Here is an 11,941-nt window from a genome sequence, read left to right as displayed (position 1 = left end):
AGTCCCCTGGCTCTCCACAAACACAGTCACTTAGTAAATACTGCTGCCTGCCTTGGTCTCCTTCCCCCAGTGCCCTGTCCTCCCTCTACAGTGGGTGGAAACAACCCCTATACCATTGCATTAGGCCTTAGACCCCATCTGAACATGTCTGTACAGAGTGGAGATCAGTAGCTCATGTATCACAGATATAAGGGTCCAGGATGGAATAAGTCACCAGGTCCTGTGTTTCTTGTTTCCTATGTCACCAGCACTGGGGCAGGGTGCTAAACTGACCCTTCACTTCACGAACACCCTGATTATCCTCGAACGAAGGTGTTTGCTTTTCACACTGTACACGATTGGGTTCATCAGAGGAGGAACCAGAATGGGGACGTAGCCCAGAACAATCGGAAGCAAGGGAGAAGAGCCATTCCAGTATCTGTGTATCAAAGTCAGGCTGAACTCTGGCGTGTAGAAGAGCAGGACGGCACAGAGGTGGGAGACGCAGGTGTTCAGGGCCCTGAGGAACTCTGTGTGGGACACGATGCTCAGCACTGTTTTGAGGATCATCACATATGAGAGAAAAATGAGCAGCGAGTCCAACACCACCGTTATTACTGTAATAAACAAGCCATAGATGCTGTAGACTCTGATATCCGAACAAGCCATCATCATGACCTCTTGGTCCATGCAGTAGGAATGGGAGAGGACATTCACTCGACAATATCTGAACCGTTTCAGGAGAAGGGGGAGTGGGAGCATTACGGCCACCCCTCTTAGCACACACACCAGTCCCATCTTGGCTATTCTCGGTAGGGTTAATATGGAAGAATATCTCAGCGGGTCACGGATCGCAATGAAGCGGTCAAAGGCCATCAACAAGAGCACGGCGGATTCAGTGCATTGAAATGACTGGATAAAGAACAACTGGGCAAAACAGGCATCAGAGCTGATCTCTCTAGAGTTAAACAAGAATATGCCCAGTATCGTTGGCATGGTGGCTATCAATAAGCCAAGGTCTATGACACCCAACATGGAAAGGAAAATGTACATGGGCTCATGAAGGCTTGGATCTGTTTTTATAATGAACAGAATGACTGAATTTCCTACTATTGAAATAACATACACTAAGCAGAAGGGGACAGAGATCCAGAGATGGACGTCTTCCTGCCCAGGTATCCCAGTGAGAAGGAACACTGCAGAGTTGAATTTGGTGTCATTGACAGCTGACATAATGTAATGAGCAGATCCAAGGAGTTTTGAACTTTCCTTCCTGAAAGGAAAAAGAACAGGAAAGTAGATGTTATTTAATGAGATATCTTTCTGCTCTCAGTACAAGTCTGGAAACTCTCAGAAGCTAAAGAAAAATCAAGAAAAACAATGTTTTGGATTTACACCACCGGTAGCAAGATAGACATTCCCAGACTGGATCAGACCTGCAGTACGTCTAGCCCAGTATCCAGTGGCCAGTTTCACATGCTTCAGAGGAAGGTGGAAGGACTCCTGCAATAGGCAGCTATGAGATAACCTGCTCTCAAAGTTTCCCCCTGACACCCGCTAGTTAGAGATAGGCATATTGGGCTGCATTAGTAGGAACATTGCCAGCTGATCGAGGGAAGTGATTATTCCCCTCTATTCAGCACTGGTGAGGCTACATCTGGAGTATTTGGGGGGTTCCAAAGAGGATGGAGCTCGGCTGTTCTCAGTGTTGGTAGATGACAGAACAAGGAACAAAGGTCTCAGTTTGCAGTGGGGGAAGTCTAGGTTAGATATTAGGAGACACTACTTCACTAGGAGGCTGGTGAAGCACTGGGATGGGTTACCTAGGGAGGTAGTAGAATCTCCATCCATAGAGGTTTATAAGGCCCAGCTTGTAAAGGTCCTGGTGGGATGATTTAGTTGCTGTTGGTCCTGCTTTGAGCAGGGCATTGGACTAGATGACCTCCTGAGGTTTCCCAACCCTAATCTTCTGTGATTCTATGATTCACTCAACAAGGAGTTCATAGCATAAAACATTTCCAAATAGCATATGGAGTATTTCTGAAATACTTTCTAAAGCAAAAGTCATTAAGCAGTAAAGTTTCCACTGCTCCTTCCTGTAGATTCCACCAACTCTGCTGCTGGCTTTCAATATACATGCATGTCATCAAAGTTTGATGTGTAAAATTCGTATTACAATGAAAAGTTTTGGCATAACATTAACACATCTGTACTTTAGCACACACATGTCAACCCATTCTTTCCCCTCTGATCTTCTCTCAGAGATGATTTCTCAGATTAGAGTGGGCTTAAAATGTAGCGTCTCTCATCCAGATTTCTTCAGAAGCTGAAAAGATCACAGCGTCTCCACCCTCATTCAGTCACTGTCAGCAAACAAAAGTCTAGGAGCTCCTCTGTTCCTGGGTTAATAGCTGACTGGTTCACCTCAGGTTCTGTTCTGTCAGTCTGTAGCCTGTATCCGAAGTGTCTGAGTTGGCAGCAACCAGGGCTGAGTTCAGTATCTAGGGGTTCCATTTCAATAATGCAATACAAAACCGTCTCGAGTCCCCACCCAGTGACCTGGTGCCTCTAAGAGGCAACACTTCCCCTCTTGCAAGCACGGAGTCTGAGTATAGCAAAATCCTTTTAATAAAGGAAGGAAACAATGTGGCATTATATTGGGGAAACAGGATTCATAACACAAACCATGAGCAAAGACCCACCCACAAGTAAGTTTGGCAATGTCCTTTTCCCCTCAAGGTCTTCAGTCCAGCAACCCAAAAATCCCCCAAAGTCCCAAAAGTCCAACACCCCAAAAGTAGCCCTCCCTGGTCAGTGCAGCCCCAGAATTCAGAAGTTTATCTGCAGAGTTTTACCTCCCAGCCTGGGCGGAAATGGAGGGGGCGAGGATGTAAAGGGGCACCTTATGTGGAAAATACACATTCCCTGAGCTCTCAGTCTCTAGTACATAGTAACCCCAGGAGCTGTTATTCAGCCAGGATGATGGTTTGCAGAAGTGGATTTCAAAGTCAAATGCATGAGTATTCATGGAAATGGAACGTGGTTTCCCACAGTAAAGTAGTCTATTACTCTCTCTCTCTCTCTGACTGTCTCTGTCCTGTATTCATAAAATCTGTAGCATCCAGGAATGGTATTGGGACAGACATGGCGCTGAGCTGCCATAATGAATGTGTCTGTTAAACCCGGTTGTTGGGATGTTTGCAGTATAACTATATTGGGTTAATTTTTGGGATGTTTATGTTAAGGCTTTATTGGATGTAACTAATACGGTTCTTCTTAATTTAATAACAGGCTGCTGGAAAACAAACAGGTTGGGAAGGCAGAGATAAAGAAAAGGAATCACTCAGTCAGCACTTCAGGGAGGTTGAGAGACAACACCGGAGCTACAAGCTGGGAAGAGCCTATTTCTGGGCTCCAGCCACATCACACAGCTTGTTTTGCCAGTGCTGGGGGCCTGTCCAGAGATGGGGCAGCTGTTGCTGAGAAGCTCTTCAGACTGCAAGGATGGACACCGCTGGGGAAATCTGAAGGCCCTTGGCCTGCCTGTGTCTGCATCAGAGAGGGAGGACTTGGGGTCAGAGACATGTACAGACTGTTCTTGGAAAACCGTCTTATTCTCCCATGTTATACCTTATTCTTACTGTTCAGAGTGTTTCAGTTCAAGAAGGCTGGCTGATCACTCATATCAGCATTAGTCACATGCTCACAAAGGGAGGAACCACAGGTGTGAAACACTCTGGGACCTGCTGGATAAGCACAGTCCCGCCACAGTGTGTTGTAGCCCAGGATCCAGTCTGAGAGTGGGAGGATCGCGGGATTCCACCCCAGGAGAGGGCAGGTTACAAGGTCTGACATCTGGCACTCAGAGACCAGAGAGGGAGCAGACATGCAGGTCGTCCTGTAACTCTCAGGGGTATCTATAGGGCAGAAGTTTTGGAGCCTCAGCCAGTCAGGGAACAGAAATATGCCGTATGGGACCTGTTACCACAGAGCAACACAGCTCTGAATTCCTGCCTTCACAACCTAGCCAGACAATAAATCGTTTGAAAATGCATTTGCTGGTTCAATTTCCAGGAGCAAATAAACCTGAGGCGATTGGGAACTAGTCAGAGATATTCCGTGGGGTCTCCTCTCACTCAGCCCCTGGTAGGATCGGGCAACGAACACATGGTACCTCGAGAAATGGGACCCCATTAGAAATCCTGACTCGGGGCATCGGGGTTTTAACACTCTGAATGTCACATTTCTGTGTAGCTTGAATAACCCACTGTGGAGCATGGGCATATGTAGGGGAGGGGTTCCCAAGCTACCTAGCACTGCCTGCCCCAGCCCCCTCACTGAGTCACCCCGGGAGCCCAGCTGAGTCCTCTGCCACTGCACAGAACATCTGCCAATGGAAACAGCTCGCAGCTTTTACACATCACTTTGCATTTTAAAGATAGTGAAACCTGCCAACGTACCCAATTCCTGCTAGAAGGGGAGCCACTGTCACCAGACGTCTTCACCCAAAAGGACAAGAAGTCAGTGCTGAGGTTGCACAGGCAGCAGCCAGCATCTGTTCAGACAGGGAGGCAACTGTCTTTATGAAGCATGTCTGCACATTCCCTTGGGGGCCACTTGGCCATCAGGGAACCTCAGCTGCTTGGCTTCGTGTTTACCAGCTTTAACCCCATCACAGCCAATGGCAAATTGCAGGAGGCCAAATCACAGGGGATGTGCAGTGAGGCTACACAACTGGGCTGCAGTCTCTATTCCTGGAATCCAGGCTTGTCATCACTGTTGGTATGGTTCCGATTAGTCACATGTTTTCTTTGGGGGTGGTGAGTGGTAACGATGCTGCTGTCACAGCTTTGACCTTGCTGAAATAAAACAAATAATAATAATAATAATAACAATAATACTATAGGACCAGATTTCTTTCCGGCAGACCCCCTTCCTACAATACAAACCCATGGTGCAGGCCAGGAAAGGGAGATTTCACAAAACTCCGTACATGGAAATTTCCACCAGATCGTTGCAGGAGTCGTGGTCCCTTCCCTTCTCCCTGAGGAATGAAAGACAGGACCCAGGATCTAGGGATTCCCAAAGTTAGGCACAGATCTCAGTGCTCCACTGGTAGCTAGGCCCCCCACCCACAGTCTCTGTTCCTTAACAACTGCTCTAGAACCCTCTCCAGCTCCCAGCTAGCACAGGTTCATCAGGAAAGTGCTACCAGGGCCTGTCACAGTAGCCACTGCCCACGGGATCTGCTGAAGGGGCCTTGTACAGGGTGGCGGGGGCTGCACAGAGATGGGAAGGCTGGTTAGAGTAGCTGATGGGCACAATACCCCAGCCACAAACTGAGTCAGTGCGAACTTCATTTATGTTGCGTGGAAGCAGCAGATGAAAAGCTTCCCTTTTCTGTTGTGGATCCAAGGAGCTGCAGCTGGGAAATACCATGGCAGCAGAGCTTTCAGGGAAAAATTATCTATTTTGTATGAAACTTATCTAGTTCAGTATTGGACCATTTAGTCTTTTGGCTTTCAGAACATTCCCTGGCAATGGGTTCCACAGCTGACTGTACTTTGTGTAAAAAGTCCCTTATTTTGTTTTAAACCTGCTGCCGACTAACTTCCTGGGGTGACCCCTGGTTCTTATGAAGGGGTAAATATCACTTCCTGATTCACTTTCTCCACAACACCCATGATTTTATAGACCTCTGTTTTATCCCCAAGCTGAAATGTTTCAGGCGTTTTCATGTCTCCTTATATGGAAGCTGTTCCATAGCCCTAAACATTTTTCTCACCCTTCTCTGTACTTTTTCAAATTCTAGTATATTTTTTTTTGAAATGGGATGTAGAAAACTACAAAAACTAATCAAGGTGAGGGTATACCACGGATTTATATAGAGGCATCATGATATTTTCTGTCTTATCGTCTGTCACTTTCCTTATGATTTCCAACATAAGCAGGGGGTGGAAACCCCCGGCCCCACTCCTTCTGCCCCACCCCCACAGTCGGAGTGTTGACAGCCGCCCACCCCCTGCTCCTGGAGAAACCCAGAGCTTCCACAGACCCCATGGCGGGAGCAATGAGCCCCTCCAGCCAGGGCTGGCTCTACGCACCAGCGCTCCAAGCATGTGCTTGGGGCGGCATTTTCCCAGGGGTGGCTCTCCACCACCGCCTTTTTTTTTTGGCTTCGGGCTGCAAAAAGCCAGGAGCTGGCCCTGGCCAGAGCCCTGCCACTGGAGAGCTAGAGCATCGTCCCCTGGAGCCGAGCCAGGGCTGCGGCAGCGAGAGAGGCTCCCGGAGTGTGTGAGGAGCCGGGGAGGGAGGGAAGCGGGACCTGGGATGCAGGGAGGGAGAAGGGGCCCTGCTGCCACCACCGCTGCTGCGCTGAGTCTCCCCAGGGTGGCGCGGCGTTTCCCCGCCCAAGTGGGCTGTGCAGGGCGCTGCCGGGCTGGGCAGGGGGCGCGGATCCCGGCTCCCGCGCTGCCAGGGCGAGTGGCTGGGCAGCCCGAGCTGCCAGGGAACTGCCGCCTGCCCCCGGACCCAGCCCGCCACGCACCTCCCCCACCTCAGCCTGCCCTGGGCGGGGAGAGGCAGAGCCCGGCTCTGAGCGGGGCAGCGGGGGATACTGCCCCGCCAGGGGACCCCCGCGGCTCGGGCACCTGGGGGTCAGTGTCTGTCCTCTCGGCTCTGCCTGCGCGGAGCTGGGGAAGCAGCTGTCAGCGCCTGCCTCTCTCAGCCCTTGCACCCCCCATCCCGCTCGCAGCCCCTCCACTTGTACCTCCCTCCATTGCTCCTTCGCTGCACCCTTCCCCTTGGACCCTCCCCCAGCCCTCTCCTCCCACACCTCCCCCTTCCCCTGCACCTCTTCTCCCACAAATCTCCTGATGCCCCCTCTCCTCCTCCACCCTCCTCCGCGAGTACATCACACCCCGCTTCTCTGCCAGTGTAGAGCCCCCAAGCATCCCCACATCCACTCCTCTGCCTGAACCCTCTTTACTAGATCCCCAGCCCTTTCCGGGTACAAGGTTTGAGGGTTAGTCCCTGTGCCTTCCATGTGCATTTGGAACACTAAAGATGGGGTTGTGGGGGACGGGGGAGGGGAAGCAAGATTTATACTAAAGTGAAATAAAAATAGGAGAAACGGTTTGATCCCCACTGCAAGCGTAAACAGGGATTGCTGTGGTGAATGAGGAGGTCACGTTTGGGGGGGAACCCAGGGCTGGAGCGGCAGGGGGTGCGGGTGGGGTGGGGTGGGGTGGAGAGCCCAGGGCTGGGGTGGGGGCAGCCAATTTTTTTTTTGCTTCGAGTGGCAAAAAACCTAGAACCGGCCCTGCCTCCAGCCCAGATGTTGGAGGATTCCTGAGGTGGCTGGAATCCCCTCAGCCTTGCTAAGCCTACTCTCCTAGGACCTCAAGTCGCCCCACAGCAAAAGCATGTCTCTTCTCAAAGAAGCTCAGCTTTTTATATTCCCATTGCAGGTTCCAGGGTAGCTGAGGAGCTGGCTGTGAAACTGTCCCTGATAAGAATCATAGTGCTATGCTTCTGATATGATTATGACACAGTTATATGCATCTTGTACATAAAAGGTCTTATGAGGTTTCTATGGAAAAATTATGGTTTGCAAAATATGTTGATCCTATTTGTATGCCTGTATCATTTTGGCATCTGAAGTTATTAATATTGATTATGTATCTGTATTTCAAATGTAGTTACACCTCATAGAATATCCTAGAATATCAGGGTTAGAAGGGACCTCAGGAGGTCATCTAGTCCAACCCCCAATCTGGGTGACACCCACTAGGAAAAATTCTTACACTCCAGACAGCCAGATGAGAGGGGCCTATTCCAGGTAATGGGACACTGGGGGAAACAACAGTCTCTAGGTGAAGGTTATACCCCATCTGGTGAGCCTTTGGGAGAACACTCGGGACCATCTATGGATAATGTGTGCTATGACTCAGCAGAGCTTTCAAGGCCATGGAACCAGACCACATGACACTAAACTCCATATTGGTACCTGTATTTTTCTCCTATGTAATGTGGGGAGTGACATCATCTCTTGGCCTCACTTGTTACCCGGGGTTCTTTCAACCCAAAGCTATTGGTAACTTTTACTCTGTGAGAGGAGGTGTCAGGAAATAAATCAGGGGAGATACGGCCGTCCGACCGATAGATGGCTGCAGAAACAGGATAACACAAGAGTGCTTTCACTTAAAGCTAAACTTTACTTAGTCTCAAGCACTTTCACACGTCCATAACAGGTCAGTAACACACTCCCAACCCTTGATAATTACCAAAGCTGAGTGTGGCTTTCAAATGACACAGTGGCAGCCTGTCTGCCACTGGGGAACAGAAGATGCATCCAGAGGGAGAATAAGCCATAGTGGTTTCAAGCACTTTATTGGTTTGCCAAAGTCTCCCCGTACACACTCCCCACACAAGAGAACTCCTGGAAACACCTGAGGAACAAAGACTGAATTGGGGGAAATCCTAGTCCCATGCTAAAGGGATTTCTAGCCTGCGTATGGAAACTTGGTGGACAGCTTGTCTCATCAGTCAGGATGATAAATTGATAATTCATATCCAGTCTATCTAGCACGTTAACCTTAGTTCGTGTTTTTGTTTATTTGCTAGGTAATCTGCTTTGATCGGATTTCTATCACTTTTAATCACTTCAAATCCATCTTTTTTTAAATTAATTAACCTGTGTTATGCTTTGTCTTTACCAGTGTGTTTTGAATAAAGTGTCTGGGGAAAATCTCATCTCTGTGTACAAAGGCTGTTGCATATATTTCCCACATCAAGGGGAAAGTGACCTGTATTAATGAGCTTATTCTGTACAGACACCTGTGCAGTACAAGGTGGTATAATTTTGGGTTTATACTCCAGCAAGGGTGCAAGGCTGGATAGCCGGAAAATTGGCTGTTGTCTCCTGCCTGTCTTGGAGTGGCTTAGGTAAAACACCCAGGAGGCTCAGTTGGGTGTGTGGTGCCACCTGCTGTCGTGTTGGGTGATAACAGGGCTTGAAGAGGCTGACTGAGTCACCAACAAAAAAGTGTAACGTTGGCCAGCCCAACTGGAGAGTTCAGAGGCACAGCGGTTCCCACAGCTCCCAGACTGCACCCCGGGGGTGACAACCTGTCATGTGTGTTACTCAGCTTCCTGGTTTCACAATCTCCATTGCAGCGAGATTACTGAAGAAGCTGAGTAGCACATATTGCCTCCTCAGCTACCCTGGAACCTGCATGACACATAATAATAAAAAGTTCCCTGTGTGAACCCTGCAACTGCTGGGCAGTGGCCACAGCTGCACCAGGGGAGACTTAGCCTGTTTCAGCCTATTATATTAACCCCAATGGTTCCCAGCATTCTGTTTGCTTTTTTGACTGATGCTGCACACTGAGCAGATGTTTTCAGAGAACTATTCACAATGACTCCAAGATCTCTTTCTTGACTGGCAATAACTAATTTGGCACCATCATTTTGCCTGTACCGTTGGGATTAGGTTTTTCCAATGTGCGTTATTTTTTGCATTTATCAACACTGAATTTCATCTGCCCTTTTGTTGCCCAATCCCCAGGTTATGTGAGATCCCTCTGTAACTCTTCACGGTCTGCTTTGGACTTAAATATATTGAATAATTTGATCTCATCTGCAAATTTTGGCACCTCATTGCTTCCCCCTTTTTCCAGTTCTTTTATGAATATGTGGAACGGCCTTGGCCCCACTCCAGACCCCAGGACGACCCCACAATTTACATCCCTCCATTCTGATAACTGACCATTTACTCCTACCCTTTGTTTCCTAACTTTTAACCAGTTACTTATCCAGGAGAGACTCTTCCTTCTTTTCCCATTAATGCTTACTTTTCTTTATAGCCTTTGGTGAGGGACCTTGTCAAAGTTTTTCTAAAAGTCCCGGTATACTATATCATCATTAACAGGTGTATTGTGAGCAAGACACGAGAAGTCATTCTTCCGCTCTACTCTGCGCTGGTTAGGCCTCAACTGGAGTATTGTGTCCAGTTCTGGGCACCGCACTTCAAGAAAGATGTGGAGAAATTGGAGAGGGTCCAGAGAAGAGCAACAAGAATTATTAAAGGTCTTGAGAACATGACCAACGAAGGAAGGCTGAAAGAATTGGGTTTGTTTAGTTTGGAAAAGAGAAGACTAAGAGGGGACATGATAGCAGTTTTCAGGTATCTGAAAGGGTGTCATCAGGAGGAGGGAGAAAACTTGTTCACCTTAGCCTCTAATGATAGAACAAGAAGCCATGGGCTTAAACTGCAGCAATGGAGATTTAGGTTGGACATTAGGAAAAAGTTCCTAACTGTCAGGGTAGTTAAACACTGGAATAAATTGCCTAGGGAGGTTGTGGAATCTCCATCTCTGGAGATATTTATAAGTAGGTTAGATAAATGTCTATCAGGGATGGTCTAGACAGTATTTGGTCCTGCCATGAGGGCAGAGGACTGGACACGATGACCTCTCGAGGTTCCTTCCAGTCCTAGAGTCTATGAATCTATGAATCTAGATCATCCTTGCACACATGTTTGTTAGTCCGCTCAAAGAATTCTAATAGATTGGTGAGGCATGATTTCCCTTAGCAAAAGACATGTTGACTGTTCCACAGCAAACAATGTTCATGTGGGTGTCTGATAATTCTATTCTTTACTATAGTTTAAATCAATTTGCCTGGTACTAAAGTTAGGATTACTAGCCTATAATTGCCTGGATCACCACTGTAGCCTTTTTTTAAAAAAATCAGCATTATATTATCTACCAGTTACCTGGTACAAAGCCTGACTTATACCACAGTTAGTAGCTTTGAAATTTGGTATCATAGTTCCTTTAGATCTATTGGGAGAATGTCATCTGGTCCTGATGACTTTTAATGTTTAGTTTATCAGTTTGTTCTAAAATCTCTGTGATGGGTTGTCCCCCCAGGGTACAGTCAGGAAACCAGTGGAATCACTGAACCCCCTATCCATTCAGCTCGGTTGGGCTCTCCACAGTGCTCTTCTGGTGACACAACAAGCTGCTCCAGGCCCTGGTATCATCCAACATGACAGCAGTTGGTGCCTAAAACCAACTGAGCTACCTGAGTGCTTTACCTAAGCTTCTCAAGGACAAACAGGAGACAACAACCAATTTCCAATCTCTCAAGCCTTGCACCCTTGCTGAAGTATAAACCCAGATTTATGCCATCTTGTATTGCACAGAAATCTGCACAATGCATACTCATTAATATAGGTGGCTTTCCCCGCGATGTGGGAAAGATATGCAAAAAACTTTATTTACAGAGCTGAGATTTTTCAAGACACTTCACTCAAAAGACACTGATTATGGTAAAACATAACACAAATTTATTATCTTGAGAAAGGTAGATTTTAAGTCATTATAAGTGACAGCAAATGGATCCAAGCAGATTACATGGCAAATAAATAAAAATGCAAAATAAGCCTAAAATACTTGACAGACTGGATATGAATTAGCAATTTCTCCACCTGGCTGGTGATACAAGCACACCACTGAGTTTTCATGCACAGCCTAAAAATCCCTTTAGCCAGGGACCCAGCAGTTCCCACTGTTCAGATTTTTTTCTTCATTTGTTTCCATGAGTTCTCTTGTGTGGGGAGTGAGGGGGGAGAGAGAGGATGTCACTCTCCACCTTGTATAATTTTCCAATATGGTGGGAACCCTTTGTTTCAAGCCAAGTTCCCAGCCCAGTTTGTGGAAAAATACAGGAACCAAAATGGAGTTCAGTGTTATATGGTCTTGTCCCATACCCTTGCATGCCCTGCTGAGTCATAGCAGCCATTACTCACAGACTGGCTGAAATGTCACAGGAAGGCGAAGCTCTTTCGTGGTTCATAGTCTTTGTTGACAAGCCCTCAGCACTGTCTAGCTTCTTCACTGTAGTCCTTGAAAGGCTACTTGAGAGTGTTACCCAGATTAAGCATGTTTGAAAT

At 47.6% G+C, this 11,941-nt stretch overlaps 1 protein-coding gene across 1 annotated transcript; it reads right to left on the bottom strand.

Moving 5' to 3' along the window:
- Positions 1-276: 276 nt before the first annotated feature.
- Positions 277-4,498, bottom strand: LOC123365342 (olfactory receptor 51G2-like). The gene is made up of 2 exons (XM_045008106.1): positions 4,440-4,498; positions 277-1,252 (listed from the first exon to the last, which is right to left on the bottom strand). Exon 2 carries the CDS (start codon positions 1,210-1,212, stop codon positions 277-279), a length of 936 nt encoding a protein of 311 aa, XP_044864041.1. The 5' UTR covers positions 1,213-1,252; positions 4,440-4,498.
- Positions 4,499-11,941: the final 7,443 nt, after the last annotated feature.

The sequence above is a fragment of the Mauremys mutica genome, chromosome 1 (genome assembly GCF_020497125.1).
Source record: "Mauremys mutica isolate MM-2020 ecotype Southern chromosome 1, ASM2049712v1, whole genome shotgun sequence".
NCBI lineage: Eukaryota > Metazoa > Chordata > Testudines > Geoemydidae > Mauremys > Mauremys mutica.
Note: the sequence above shows the minus strand (reverse complement) of the source record. Positions and strands in the feature narration are given on the sequence as shown.

Excerpts from the sequence above, each read along its gene's own strand:
- LOC123365342 (XM_045008106.1), bottom strand. The coding sequence starts at position 1,212 with ATGTCAGCTGTCAATGACACCAAATTCAACTCTGCAGTGTTCCTTCTC.